The 16,428-nt window shown below is 39.2% G+C and overlaps 2 protein-coding genes across 2 annotated transcripts; both read left to right on the forward strand.

The window, feature by feature from the left end:
* Positions 1 to 2,407: 2,407 nt before the first annotated feature.
* On the forward strand, positions 2,408 to 4,587 carry lrrc15 (leucine rich repeat containing 15). Its single transcript, XM_048252891.1, has 3 exons — positions 2,408 to 2,477; positions 2,604 to 2,710; positions 2,806 to 4,587. Exons 1-3 carry the CDS (start codon positions 2,408 to 2,410, stop codon positions 4,060 to 4,062), a joined length of 1,434 nt encoding a protein of 477 aa, XP_048108848.1. The 3' UTR covers positions 4,063 to 4,587.
* A 4,635-nt stretch (positions 4,588 to 9,222) lies between these two features.
* LOC125300761 (platelet glycoprotein Ib alpha chain) lies at positions 9,223 to 12,517 on the forward strand. Its single transcript, XM_048252892.1, has 2 exons — positions 9,223 to 9,317; positions 10,083 to 12,517. The coding sequence occupies exon 2, from the start codon at positions 10,088 to 10,090 to the stop codon at positions 12,515 to 12,517; it is 2,430 nt and encodes an 809-aa protein (XP_048108849.1). The 5' UTR covers positions 9,223 to 9,317; positions 10,083 to 10,087.
* Positions 12,518 to 16,428: the final 3,911 nt, after the last annotated feature.

Consider the following 16,428-nt stretch of genomic DNA (forward strand, 5'->3'; position numbering starts at 1 on the left):
GAAAATGGCGAAATATGTTGTAAATGTTGAAGAGTCATCTATCTATGTTCACAAAACAGCACATTTCTCCTTATAGGTTGTACATCCAATGCTGAAAGCATGTGGAGTCCTTGAATAAATTACTGCATATATCTATTTACCAATATTGCTGCTTCAGTTTCATACAACTGCCAGTACAGGTTCAAGTAACCCTCTGCCTAAAGACCTGGTCAATGTAAGAGATACAGGGCTTGCCAAAATAGGGCCATACAAGGCCATAGCTTCAGCACTGATGTTGCATACCTCCACCCATCACCCCTTCCTTACTTCTGGCTTTTTAATTACAAGATGGCTGCCAGTGTAACTAATGAAAACCATACTTCAGTTGGACACGAAGCAAGACAAGTATTTCATGGGATTTTCCCCCTTCAAAAATGATTATACATAATGTATATGGAATCAGATTCCATTAAGGATTATATACCCAAATTAGATTCATTATTAGCACTAATTTGTAGAACAACATGTAAAGGAATGTGGCTTCTGTCTTTTGGTGGTATGCACCCTGTATACAATGTCAGTTTAAATTCTTCTTGGAGGTATTCTTGAAGACTGCCATACGGTAACTGTCTTTATCTGGTCTGGGGCTTAGCTATATTTATGGCGTGCCTGGCAGTCACAACCCACACAAAAGCATGATGGGATACAGCCAGTGAACTCATGGTCTGTAAAAGAGTGAAAAGCTCGCTGTCAGCATGGCAACAGACACACACACACACACACACGCATCCAGCCTGAGTTCCAGTCACCCCTCCCCAGATGGGTGAGGCCCTCCTCAACCAGTAGTTTCCCCATAGTTACCAATCGCCTGTGTGTGTGTGTGAAAAGAGAGAGTGGAAGAGAGAGAAGCTGGGAGGGGAGCTAGCGAGAGTCAGAGAGCGAGAGAGTGGTTTAGAGAGAGAGGAAAATGGGGAGGTAACTTTTGTTGAAAGTTCACCCTGTTCCTCACTCACGTAAAATCTTGATGTCATAGATGCTCAGACAAATAGAAATCAGATGGACTGGAAGTGACTAAAATCTGACTAATGCATACGGGTTACTATTAAAATCCAGGGAAACACCACACTATCAATTCAGAGGGGGGAGGGACTGGATCGCATACCAGCTTTGTTCTCTACTCTCCAAAGCAAAACATTATTTCAGCAAAGCTAATCATCTATTCCAGCCTGATGGTAAGTAATCCTACACCTTTTTTTATGGGATGTGTGACACAGTACAGACCTGTGGGGACTTTACAAAGCTTAACAAATGGCAGTTTGTTGCCTTTAGTAGGTATTGCTGTGAGGTTTGTTAAGGCAAGATTCACTCTTCAACACTTTTGAAAACTAATGCTGTGGGAATAGAGGAGGAGGAAAAAAACATCACAGTCGATGTCGGACTGGAAATGTTTTGTGGATTACGCTGTCAAAAATTCCACCCATGTCCTGATTCTGGTTTGGCGGGTCTCATAAAATGACCTGAAAGAGCAATTGTTTCTTTTTATTTTCTCCCTGGATGGGCACATTCTCTCATTCACATTTGACTCTTGCTACTTGAAAGTATATATACCATTGCCAATCAGAAAAGAATATGGGTCTACATGCATGTAATGATGTGTAAGTAGTAAAATCCACAACCATATTTAGAAAACTTCTCTTTCTTTTTTGGGAGGGTACTTTGGAAATTGTGTTACCCAGCAATCACAAATCTTTTTTTTTAATTTGTATACCGTATCATGTTGGATATACCACATAGAGCTTTAAAGCTCAAATTGAACGCTACTTTTTCAGATCTCTGTTAAGGTTTGCTGTAAATTTCCAGATATTACCTATTAAGAGGCATTTATTTTTCATCATGTAGCATTGAGATAATGTTCAAATTAGTTGTAAACAATGGTTATTAGTTGTTAGATTGATATCATTGGAACAAGTATAGATTAATAATAACTAAATGTTTCTTGAGAGGTCCTCTTCAATCATTTGTTTATCCAACTAGTAGAGTTGTCATCTCACTCTCTGAGGCAGATGTACTATCACTTTTGTGCCCACTTGAGGCTAATTTTCTTTGCAACGTGCGCATAAAAACATGCCATGGTATGTACAAACAGGCCACACTTGAGTAAAACCGAAAGCTACAGTTCACAAATTGCGGTAGGGTGCGGAGAAAGGCCCTGATTACCTGATGAACGGCAGGTTTGATAAATACCACGTAAACTGAAGAAGCTCAGCGTTCGCCTTCTGCGGGTTGGCCATGGCTCTGATAATGCTGCGTTTACAAATCTACGTACATCTGGCTCTGACTTTAAAACTAAAATAAAACTGTTCTTATGCCTTATTGTTCACTTACAATAAATTAAACTAACTTTTCCTCTTTTTACTTTAAGGTGACAATGGATCTGCAAGTCCACATTTTTCTCATTTCTGCAATCACTGCCCTCATTGGGGCCTGCCCGGATGAATGTATTTGCCGGGATAGAAAAGTCTTATGTCAAGGTCGGATAATTACACAGTTTCCATCAACCGTCCCTGTGGAAACAAGTTCCTTGTTCATCTCAAACACAAATATCTCCTTACTGAAACCTGCAGACTTTGAGAACTTTGCAGAGCACCTCACAAATTTAGCTGTGAAGGACACAGATATCAAAGAAGTCTTGCCCAAAACTTTTCACCACACCATCAATTTGGAGAACCTGGTATTTCTAAGAACACAGCTTGTGTCCCTTCCTGAAGACCTTTTTCAAACCTTACATTTACTGCAATCATTTGCTTGTAATGAGAACAAATACAGTCGTTACCTCCCTCACTGTTCTCACCACTTAAAGTCAATACTAGTCTAATCAATCTAGATCTCAGCAAAAATCAGTTAACTTCAGTGCCAGACAATGTCTTCAGTGGACTTCATAATCTCAATCACCTGCGGTTGAACAAAAATCACCTTAAGGAACTCCCAGCTGGTGCATTTGATGACCTTGAAAACCTTCAAGTCTTAGCACTTCAGGATAACCAAATTGCTCAATTACCAGCAAAGTTGTTCTCTAATCTTCAGAAACTTCAAAGCCTATTTCTTTCCAATAACAAGATTTCTGTGCTTCCTGAGGGTATCTTTACAAGCCTACCAAGTCTTAAAAGACTTTCCCTATATGACAACGAATTGCAAAAGTTGTCTTATGGGACTTTTGGACCTATGCTCATTGAGCAGCTTTGGCTCTATGATAACAAATTAAGCACTTTGGAAGACGATGTATTCAGCAATCTCACCAGCGTTAAACTTCTGGTGCTCAGCCGAAACCAGATTGAGTCCATCTCTGCTAATGCTTTTAGTGGTCTAACGGAAATACAGGAAGTGTCTCTGCACACCAACCGTATCATTAATATTAAGAAGAGTACGTTTGCCAATCTTCCCAAGCTGGTCAACATTTCTTTGGAGCACAACAAAATTGAGTCAATCTCTGCGGATGTTCTACAAGGTGTGTCACATATACACCAATTGGATTTGCGAAATAACTCTCTCCAAAATCTAGATCAGGACTTTTTGGAGTCTCTCCACATCGTGGATGAAGTGCTTCTGACTTTGAACCCCTGGAAATGTGACAAGGACATTATTCCTCTCAGGGACTGGTTGAAACAGTTTCCCCTAAAAGTGCCTAGCTCAGAAGGTATATTGTGCCTGGGACCAACATCACTCTCGGATTTTGTCATCCGGGACATACCAGATAAGAATCTTATCCAGCCAACGACCCAAGCTCCGACCGAGGTGGACCCTGTGACCCCAACAGAAAAGAGGAGAAGACCACACACAACCCCATCACGAAGAAGCACACCCCTACCCACCATCAATGCCACTACAAAATCAGACCAGGGTGAGGACACCAGTAGTGGACAGGGCAATGGTACAAGCCAGTTACAGGGCAATCATTTGATCATCATTACAGTGGTCTGCATGGCCATCATCGTCAGTACCATTTTAGGCGTGGCCTGCTGGAGGAGGTACAAGAGAGATAGCAGAGACTTGCACCAGCAGCCAAAATCAAACTCAGTCATCTAGCCCATTTTACAGAAGCTTGAAATCAGAGGTATTTGACACTGCTCCAGCAGATCTGTCCTTCTCTTTGTGTGGGTACCACTGCATTAAACATTAGACTAGCACTGTGCATTTCCGTAGGACTGAAAGTCAGTTCTTACACGTACTGAAATAAAGACTCTTTTGGACAAAGACTTTGGTTAGATTTCCATTTAGTCAACATATCCTAAAACGCTGCTTTAAAGCTCTATCATAGATTCACTTTGGCCTTTGTGATTTAAATGATTTGAAATTCTTTATATATATTTTGAAAGTGTGTATTTTTTTTAGTAAATTGAATGTTGAATTTTAATATCTGCTTAAATTTGATTCAAACAAATGCATTGGTTTGAATGTGCAAACTGCTATGGAAATTAAGATATGTCATACTGTAATAAACACCTGGCATCAATGTGTCAAAATACTAGGCATGTGTATGATATAATGTTTCTACCATATCATGTTCACTACTTCAGTCCTTTGCGTGACCAATAAATCCTTTCACTCTGATATGTGGGCTGTAGCATACAACTAAATTTAGATCAAAGTCACTGAGAGCAAATGTCAAGCATGCCAAGTCATAATCTACACTATAGGAAGCAAGTTATTCCAGTATGATCTATGCTGTGCCCGTGTGAAAGAGTGACAATGAATTGAACTGATATCATTATTGTCGTTAATTGTCATGGATTTATACATAGTACAGTCATTTGCAGATTATTTTATTTTTTATATGTGTTGTGCCATGTAGAACCCAATTATATAATATTTTTCCAATAATGTAATAACTCCCAATAATGTAATGAAAATCTATTCTAAAAGGGATATTCCACCAGGGGAATTGCACTCATTTTACATCTCCCCTTGAGTTAAACTTTTTTTGATTGATTTTTGAAATTGATTTTTACCTTTCTCCAGTTCCTCCAGCCATTCTCTGAGTGATACCACTTTTAGCTCCAGCCTAGCATAGATCATTGAATCAGATTAGACCATTAGCATCTCACCTGCTTGCATGTTTAAAAGTGACTAAGATTTCCGGTAATTTTCCTATTTAAAACCTGTCTCCTCTCAAGTTAGAAAGAAAGAATGGAAAATGAAACATGGTGATTTTCTAGGCTAATTTGACATGGAACTATACTCTCATTCAGGCATAATAATCTAGTCACTAGCCAATTCGTCTGCTGCAGTTAAACCTTGTTGCTGGGGGGGCTATTTTCAGGTGCTGCATGATATCATTGTGCTGCTGCGCCCATGGTGTTCCTTGATTATTACGCTGGAATGAGAGTATACGGTGTACATGAGAACAGGAAAGTTTCCATTTTCTTTGGTCTGATAACGTGTTTTGGCTTTTGACCACTTCAAGAAGTCACCATAAATAGGCCATCCACTCGTAATCATTTTGAAGAAATTTTAGCCAAGAGTTTTAGCAGAAAAAACAGTCACCTAAACAGTTGTTGCTGACCAGCGTCCTTGCGGAGATTGCACCCGATTGGTCCGACTCAATTTGTTTTGGTGTTGCTGTTGCTGTCAATCTCAGTTGTTTGTTCTCCAAAGAAATCCGTATTCAAAGATCATTTACACTTAAAGCTGCATTTGGCAAGATTTATTTTGATCATATTCACTGAAACTGACACTATGCTCCGACAAAACAACATAAATCAGCCAGTTTTAGAAAAAAAACAGCACTTTTACCTCCACCTAAAGCCTGTTATTTGTTTTGCAAAAATCCACAGCTCCCGGTTCTTCTGGTCCAATAAGAGCAGGGCTGTGTGATATCTGACTATCAATCACAGCCTGGTGCAGTCTGGTGCGCACTGACGAGCACAAACTCGATGAGAGGGTGCTCGGTGGTGGTGGGGGAGGGGCATGAGAGTTGTAAACATTCAAAATTTTGGCTAAGTCCCCTCAATCTGTCAGACTTGCCAACTGCAGCTTCAAAGCTGATTTTCTCAAAACTTGTTTTTTTTGCTGAGACGAGGATAGCTTTCACATTTTAGCCAATATCTGTAGGTTGGCTAAACGAAATTGAACAAATGACCCCTTGTTTTAAACCCTAAGGTCTGTGGATTATGAAAATCCAATAATCCAATTTGTTTTTCGCGACACTGGACTCATTTCGTCATGGCACGCCCCATATGTCGTCCAAAGAAAAGGAACAGCATTTTTTCAAAGTAGCATATTCAGACTGACAATCTTTCTGATTTTGCGGGAAGAGAAAGTAAACAATCATGGGTTCTTTAAAGTTACAAATTATAAGCAGAACTCTTTGTAGTGGGAATAGTATTAAACTAGACTAATCTACTACTGTAGACTATTCTGATAGGATGTTCTTTAAAAGAGGTTATTATGGTCAAACAGAAGTAGCCTAATAATTTATATGTCCGATAGACAGTGTTGCCAGTTACCTTGAAAAAGTAATCTGATTACTGATTACTGCCTTAAAAAGTAACTTACCGGTAGTTACTTGGTTACTTGATTTTACTAAGTAACTAAGTTGGATTACAAGTTACTTTATTAGTTACATTCAGCAGCTGCTGACAACACCCCCCGCCGCACACATATTAACACAACAGAACATGTAGGCTACCATATGGGAGTCTAAATTCTTTAGAACTTGCATTCTTTCTAGATAGAAATGTAATGTTTTCACTTAAATGTGGCGCTTTTAAGTTTAGTTCAGTTTAGAAATAGTATACCAGCTCATTATGTAAGGGATAATGGACGACAAGGCGTTCGATTAACAGAAATCAATTGTTGTAAAACAAAAGTTGTAAAACAGCCCTGAAGTGCATGCGAAGGGCTGTTTAAACCTTGTAAGTGCATTCATTTCTGTTAATCGAACGCCGTGGAGTCCATTATCCCGCTTATTCCACTGTTGCCACTTACATTGTGTTAATTTCCTGTTATAATTTAAACATTTTAGACATAAACATAGCTAAAACTGTCTTGTTTAGAACTTCTTCTTTCCGACAGATATCAACTAATTTCTCAATAGAGTACCGAAGCCATGAAATTTGGTGGGTATGTAGCCCCACTAGACTTTTACGGAAAAATTTCGTTTTAGATCCCGGGGCCCTCCCCGTGCTGGCCCCCGAACCCAAAAAAAAGTTTTTTTTCTAAATAACTACCTGAACCGTGGCACTGAGGATGAAGAATCTTTTATGGTATGTTGGTCTCAAGGGCCCACATCAACCTGGCCCATAATCACTCATTTGTGATTTGCACCCCTGGTAAAAAATGAAAATGCAATATTATTCTGTTTTAATAATCCCCTATCTTCAGTTAAGATGTTCAGAACTGCACCAAATTTTATGTGTATGATTGACCTGGCATTTTCTGGGGGTAGTTTAGTAGAATTTCATTCATGGGGGGGTCTAAAAAAAATTAGGTTATGTGTACATTTAGTGACTGTACACTCATTGGCCTGTAGATGGCGGTGCACACATATACACATGCACACACACACAGGCACCCACATACTATCGGTATTAGAGCGGCCCGATACATAATTACAAATTTAGTAGCATTAAAAGAAAGCCAAAATAAATATTCATCATCATCATCATGGCTGCATTTCCAGTATTGGCGATAAGTAGTCGTTTGTCCACTAGATGGCGATCGTTGCAGTGAGGACGTAATTTTGTTGGAAGTTAAAAGTGGGTTGGAAAAACAATGGACGCTTCCTACAAGGACTGTAGTTTACCGCAGATAACGTCTAATAAGGATAGGATGATGTTCACATGAAATGTAATTCCCATTTCTTCTTGAAGCCGAAATAAATCTGAGCTGCAGAACCCGCGTTAAAATAGAAAATTACATTTGGGATTCTCAAAGAATTCTATGGCCCACTAAATCTGTGACACGGTAGGCTAGTTTAAGAAAGCATCATTCAAAGCAGTCAATACAATAGGCTACGTGATGTCCATTGAATTATTTAATTGTGCTTTTGACATTAAACGGGATATCCTAAACGTACGCATTTACACAGTCAGTTAGGCTATTCTCTGCCAAGGCTATTCTCTGCCAAGCAAGGTCTCGGAGGCAGACGCTTAAGTAGGCTATTGCTTTTTTTTTTAGTTATTACAGTTCTCTCCTCCTCGTAAGCCTCGAGGAGAACTTTGCTACCCCGCCTTAGAAAAATCTGATTGCTCTTCGTTTAGCGGTTTTACTCATGGTTTCGACTCTCAATAGATGATGCCTTTATAAGTTAGCGTGAGCAGCACAACTCTAGGTTATCTAACACAGGGTTAATTGAACTAACTGGTAACCGGTGTTTTGGAACCGACAGCTCAGGTTTAGTCGCCACAGGTTCAGACAACCCAGAGGTTAAGTTTTATCTCAGTGTTTGTTAAACCTCCTTTCTGGAATACCCCTCTGACAGAGATGTTTTTGTTTATAAATAAATAAATAAATAAATAAATAACATTATGCTGATACCTTTTGCTTTTCCCAAATACAATGTAGCCTACAGGTGTAAGTGACCTTTCTTCAATCCAGTTGCAATGGATGAACTGTGATAAACTGCCCTACTTGTGATTGTTTAGAGATTTTAAAGGTTTTATAACAATGCTACATCTTCTTTGGCTATTCTACAATCTATTCACCTTTTCAGCACCAGTAGGCTACTTTCTGTGCAGCCGCACACACACACTCAGGCATGCCAAACAAGCATACACAAAAGTTTCAAGAGTGGGGGATGGAGTAAAATATGGAGAAATTGAAGTGTGATTTATTTTCGCGGAACGGATGTACAGGACTGAGCGGCGGTCATATTTTGTACCGCTATGCGGTACATCTAGTTTTTGCAGTGCTTCAGTTGCTTGGACTAATGCAGAAAAAATTATCAACATTCAGTCATGATTAGTGCATAGGCTGCTTTTTTCTCGCCCTCTGCTGGACACTAGAATATCTGTTTGTTATTTTGTTCTCAAATTCTGTGACATCTACACATTTACCAAATGTACATATTTACAATATGCATGGGCTTTATTAATAAGCATTTTCAATATCTTCAGGCTTACAAAAATGTCATACCTTAACAGAAAAAAAAGTCACTGGGTAGAGCTACATATCTTATCTTTTTAAACAGAAAGTCAGCTGGCCTCGCCTTTACTGGCCAAGTAAAACCACAGAGCCTGTGCCTGCGGCAGCTCAGAGATAAGGCAGGTCGGCTACGTCGTGGTGGTTTCCCTCAGAGTGCTTATGTTCATAGCCTCCTACAAGACATACACATCAATGTGGTATGTATTGTTGTGTTCCTGCAACCTTGGATACTTGTTGTAAAAATGAGAGTTGATACTCATGACTTCTAGTTACAGATTAATGGTGATATTGAGCAATGACACCAGCTTTTCAATTACTGCTAGGCTAAACTGGACTTTATTTAGGGATGTGATTGGAGAATGACAAAAAAGTAGGAAAACATACGGAGCATGGCATGGCATGCCACTGCATCCCCGAATATCTGCTGTAAACACTGCCGTCTTCTTTTACTGACGTTCAGTTACATTGAGAACTGCTCAAAAGTAGGAAACTGCTCTATGCTATCCTTGATACCGAATAACCCCCTCCCCTCCTCCGCATTTTTCTACAGCTCTGTATGAATCATTGGTCACATTTCAGTCAATGTCAGTAAATGGGGAATCCCGGATTAATCCGGAAAAATTACATCCTTGTCTATTGCAGAACACTAGTATAAACAGTCAATCCATTAAGTGAAGTTTTTTTTGTGGTCCAGTATTTTGTAGTATGGAAATAATACTATTTCCTACCAACATTTTAGACTTCGGTTAAAATACCATAATAATAAAATACCTTATGCAGATCATATATTTTGTTCTGTTGTGTGTGTTTTGGAGAAACTTTCTCTTTTAACTCTTTCTTTAGTCTGTTAAAGAAGCTATATAACTGACTCACTAAAAAAAACACACACAACAATGCACATACACACACTGTCAATGTTACCACTAAGTAAATACTCCTGTCTTTCTCTCTTTCTTCTTTAGGACAAATGTTCAGACTACACAATTGCATATGCATTTTGCTGGCTTTTTTAACAGGCTGCTCTGGTGAGTCTGTGTGTGATCAAGATGAGGAAAGCTGTGTCAACCGAGACGTCTATGACAAAAAGGTCACAGCAATCCCGGTCACACTGAAAAAAGAAGGGGCCAAAGAGGTCTTTTTTGTGGGCAGTCCAATCAGTTTAATTCACAAAGGTGCCTTTGCCACAAATCCTCAGCTTGAGAAGGTTGAGTTCCTTGGTACCCCTACAGATTCTATTGAACCTGGAGCATTTGAGGGCTTAAATAACATTAACAGTATTGAGATATCTAACACACCGCTGAAGTCACTTTCTGTGGGAGTCTTTCAGGATTTGACCAGCCTTGAAAATCTTGTCCTGAAAAGCAACAAAATCCAGAGTTTACAGAAGGGATTGTTTGATGGTCTTGAGAAACTCAAAGATCTACAGCTGAATATAAATGAAATTGCTACCATCGAGGATGGGATATTCGATCAGCTAGAAAATCTTCAGAATCTTCATCTGGCAAAAAATAAACTCAGCTCCATTTCATCATCTCTCGTCTCAAAATTGAAGAAACTCAAAGTAATCAGACTGTATGAAAATGAATTACCATCTCTACCTGATGGAATATTTGACAATCTGCAAGAAATAACAGAGATTGCTTTACAAAACAACAAAATATCATACATACAGCCACAATTAATTCTGCATAAAGATAATTTAGTAAAGTTACTTTTAGACAACAACCTCTTGACAGAGTTGCCATCGCAGATGTTTGTCAACTTTCCATTACTTAAAACATTGACACTGCACAGTAATCAATTAACACATCTGCCACCAAACTTATTTGGAGAAATGCCTAAACTTACAGAGTTAAGTTTTAAGAGCAACAATCTCACCACACTTCCTCCAGGAGGTCTGAGTGTCCTTTCAAAGCTCAAAAAATTGGATCTGTCAGAGAATCTGTTTGAAACTGTGGCAGGAGAGTTTTTTGTTGGTTTGGAGAAGGTCGCAGATCTTAATCTTCAGAAAAATTTTATTACATCCCTAACATCAGACAATTTTGAGCCATTAAAAAACTCTATATCAACCCTGAAACTTTCTAGAAACCAACTGAAATGGCTACCAAATGATGTTTTCAGTTCTCTACCGAAACTGAGTAAATTATACCTCGATGGCAATCCTTGGCATTGTGACTGTAACCTGAAACCCTTTTACGAATGGATGAAATCCAATCCCAAAATGTTCAAATCTGTAGTACTATGTGCCTCACCTGAGTCTTTGAAAGGCCAAGAGATCATCAAACTGGAAGAAAGTGTCCTAATATGCCCTACTACTCTGCCAACTACTACAGCTTTGCACACTACTACCACTCCTATGACAACAACAACACAGATTACTACCATGGAGACAACAACCATGACTACAACATTGCCAAGCACAACACCTACAACTACATTACCAGTAACTACGACAACAACAACAACAACCACAACATTACCTACTACAACCACAACAATACCTACAACAACACCGCTTATGACAACAACCACAACAATACCTACAACAACACCACTTATGACAACAACAACCACAACATTACCTACTACAACCACAACCATACCTACAACAATACCTACAACAACACCGCTTATGACAACAACAACCACAACATTACCTACTACAACCACAACAATACCGACGACACCGCTTATGACAACAACAACAACAACACCACCACCAACCACAACATTACTTACAACAACAATGCTTATGACAACTCCGCCAACCACTACTGAACATACAACAACTTTAAGAACAACAACAATTACAACAACAGAGCCCACAACACCTGTAATTACAACAACTCTGCTTCCAACAACACTCCCAACCACTACACTGGTAGCTACAACACCAACAACTACACCAACTACTACTACTACGGCTGCAACCACAAGTCAAACCACTACCGCTCTGATAACCACAGCATCACTCATAACAACATCTGAACTCACTACAATACCTCTGACCACTAGTATGACCACAACCTTGCCAACAACAACCAGTGCTACCACTACCCAGATGATCCCTACTACTACCACATCACTTCAAACAACCACCCCAACCTATTTCAGTTGTGTCAGCACGCATTATCCTGAACAGCTACTCTCATCTTCATACAGCTGTCCACTTGATGACAACCCCACTGAACGCTGTAAGAAGCAATTCATGTTTTACTCCACTATTCTGACAGTGGAAGCTTTTTGTACTTTAGTACTTGCTAAGTTCACCTACAGCCTATATTGTTCCCTTCAACCAGGCCAGCGACTTTACAACAGGGTCAACCTTACCCACTTCTCTTACAAAAAAGAAATCACCCTAAGACCAGTTCAAGAGATTGAGTCAATTGCTCTATGAGACAGATCTGCTACAGTCCTCACTTGAAAGACCTAAAGGACCGTCATTTTAAACATACTTTGCACCATGGGGTTGCCAGTCATTATTTTCACATTAAGTGTGCTGTCAGTGTATATTACTAGCTGCCCAAGTATAATTGTCCCCCATGTATAATGTTTTTATCTGTCCATTCAAGAGAAGGTGCATGCCAATGTACTGCATGTGGTAAATGTATCATTTCCCAAGAATGATTGGATGGTTTCACCTCTGATGTACTCTGATCACCTAATGACATGGAGGTTGAGTCTGATGGATCTTTTTGTGGCCTCCTTTACTGTATATATGAGCATACAAATATCTTTTTTTTCAAAGCCATTCTATGCCTTAAAGAGGTTTGAATTGTCAATTCACTTGTCTTTCCCATGTTCAAGAATGACTAGATCATTTGACCTGTGTCACCAATATGTTCATACCTCAGTGATAAAATAGGCATACTTCAACATAAGGGGGGGGGGTCTTTTATCAGTATTATTTCAGCTGTGAAATCTTGTGGAGGAACAGCAGTCAGAAGTGACTTAAAAGATGAACTGATAGTGGTTTTGGGGGAGGCTTGAATTTTAACAGGCCCAGTTGGAGATGGTAGACAAACTCACTCAAGACTCATTATCTATCTGCCCTGTTTATCACTTTGCCATTTTTACTTCAACAAAGACCATTTATGAACGTTCCAAAATTTGATGTAGTAAGAGGGGGTCCGGCCAAGTTAGGTCAATAATATCCATATAGGGAATAATGGATCATACCTCAGTTTTGACACTGACAAGGTTGAAAATGTAACCAGTGCTGGTGAACATGTTTCTATCACAGCGGCATCAAAAGTAGCTCTATCACATCATATATAACAAACTACAAAAGCAAGTGATTTCTATTTGTGTTGTAACAGCAGGCATATGCCGCCTAATCTAAAACTGTCAAAATATAGTTGCGTTATCAATTTAAATTAATGTTGGCTAACTAACGATAGCCAGCCAGGTCTCCCACAACAGCAGACTACCTCAATTGCCAGTTTATAGTTTTGCCTGTACAATTACATTTTGTCCATGCTTGTTAGGTAGCAACAAATATCACAGCCTTTTCCAATCTCAGTGCCATGTATTTTGAACCCAACAAACAAACCAGTTTCTTGCTGATGTTAGCCACATAGTGATAAGTGCAGTAACGTTGCGAACACTGTAAATATCAATGTGGTTTGGTAGGCTATGTGCATGGTGTATTTCTGTCAAGTGATTTTTGAGTCAACTGTATTGGTTTTGTGGACATATTTTATGTGGACATATGTTTTGAGGCCTTCTTTTATAGCCTGGTTCTGCCCACCTAGCTCTTCTTTCAGGGAGATCTAATCTGGACACCCATAGTTCATAACCGTTTCCCTAAGACAAGAAAAATGTCAGGCCAATCAGCGTTGAGAGGGGAAGACAAAACCGAAACGTATTGTGATAAACAGAGGCAGCAACACATGCAAACATCAAAAAATGCAGTTGGAAAAATGCAGACATTTATTTATATCAAAGGTAGACACACATACATTGTTTCCGGACTGTTGATGCAGTTTATTGTCAGTTTGTAAAGTTTAGGCAAAGTAGGAAGTAACGTTAGGCATCTCTGATCAATGTGATTGGTAAGGCTGCACCAATGATTTCAAAGTTAGTGCCCGTTGTGATGCAAGTGTTGCAAACCTTTCCCAATCGAGAGTTCCCAGATTCAGATATTTCCAGGCTATTTATTTTCCCCTTCAATTTCACAATATGATGTAAATTATAGAGTTTGACTGTGTTACCACTTGTTTGTATTGTTGCATGTAGATAGATAGATCGATGGATGGATAGATAGATACTTAATTGATCCCCAAGGGGAAATTCAAGATACTAGTGCAGTGCCAGTTCAAACATGCTATTCCTGTAGCCCAATTACATGCCTGCAGGTAGGCCTGCTTTAAAAATAGGATGATAGGGAAATACATAATTCCAGGTAAGCATTCAATAATGAATAGGCCTACAGATAATATAATAATATAATAAATGTGAAGTGAGCAGAATTTAAGCATGGCTGCATGTGACATTTTTTACAAATGAAAATGTCATAATCCTAACAGCTGTTTTGAGTCAAGGCTATATGCTTAGCCCATTGAATAACTTGACGATAGAGAAAACAAACCATTTAGTGGAATGATGCATCATATGGAATTTGCAACGGTGTGACTCAAAAACAGTCTCTGGTGGCCTATAAGTGACATCACACTCTGTCTGCCACTCGTTACTTGTCGCTAGTTATGCTTTGCATGTGTGGCATTCGTTCTTTAATTCGGGACCATTATCGCTCGTTTCAATTTAGGACCTTGCAGTTGGAATTGTTGTTTGCTTATTCAAAGTCTAAAGACAGTCCAAAGTAGCCTGGGCTATTTGAAGCGTCCGTTTATTGCACATCATTTTTTTACGTAATTTTGAAAAGCCACTGCATAGCCTACCTGTGTGTGTTGGCATGTTGGCGTGTTGTTGCAAAATCCGCGGAGTTATCTTGCACTCACTTAAGTTTTTACCCCTGTAATCTACACTGATCCAGTTCTGCCAAAGCCCTGCTTCTATCTTCACTGGTAGCTTACAGTACAGTGCTGTGTGGGAGGGGGAGTGGCTAGCGGCGAAAGCCGATGTGCTTCTTTTACCGATATATTTAACGATATCTTTTGCATTTGTTATTCAAACAACGTCAAATTTGGCACTACACTTACTCATGCCTGTAGCAAGACACCTGCCAAGTTTGAAATCAGTCTGACAAACGGTCAGCGAGATATGCGTGCCACAGACACACAGACGCTTCTTGCTTTATAGATAGATCGATTTATATTCAATGTATGTATTGTCAGTAATGGCGGCCTTACATTGTACGATTTTGGTCTGTTTTCACCATCGCCGATTCAATTTCCAAAGTCGGACATAAATCATGGGAGTTGTACTGGAATCGTGGCGTGCTCCCGTCAACTAGATCTTAAAGTGTAAGGTGCCAATCTTAGAGGTTTAAGTCAGTCGGAGTCTGTCTTTTTTTTAGTTTTGGCTTTAAGACAATATCAAACAAGTCTTTTTAGTTGTGGCTCATGCAAATAGTGACGTGACAATATAAAAACCAATAGTGACCTCTCTCCAACACCAAACAGGAAGGTGCAAAGTAGGCAGCAACTGTAGCCTATATGATTATTTGTTATTTAATTTCTTATAAATTATTAGTCGGCTATTCCACATGACAGAACAACTCTATATCTGTTAGGGATGTCACACATGAAACAATGCTGCAGAAACACGAAAAAATGACTTTTATATAAGTAGGCTATCATATAAGTTCCTGTTGATATGTAGTGCACGATGGAAATAATTTAAAGGAATCTAGTAGTCTTGTAAATAGTGACCCTGCATGATTCCTAGTTGTTGCAAAATCATAGTCTGTGACTCAACAACTCTCTTTTCCAAATCTTTGCAAAGTCTTTCAGTGTAAAGAGGGCTTAACTTTAGCAGGCTGCTTTGCCATTTCAATTGGTAAAATAAAGCAGAAAGAATTAGAGATGTTAGAAATCTTTAGAGATCTTTAGAAATGACTGAACAAGGATATCAGATGAAACAGAAACATGCCTGATGCTAGGGACAGCTATTGACAGAGACAACTCCTCGTGACATATAGCATGAAAAGAACGTTCGTGTGTGTAAATGTAGTAACACACTGAACCTGCAAGTTGCTCTTTAAGCTATATATATGATAGTATACATGTCTGTATGTCTGATACCATTTTGCTATGTGTTTATATTATTATCTCTGGAAATGTGTTATCATCTCTGGAATCTGGAATTATCGTAATCATTGGCTATTCATGATGGAGATATGATGAG

This window comes from Alosa alosa, chromosome 9 (assembly GCF_017589495.1).
Source record: "Alosa alosa isolate M-15738 ecotype Scorff River chromosome 9, AALO_Geno_1.1, whole genome shotgun sequence".
Classification (NCBI taxonomy): domain Eukaryota; kingdom Metazoa; phylum Chordata; class Actinopteri; order Clupeiformes; family Clupeidae; genus Alosa; species Alosa alosa.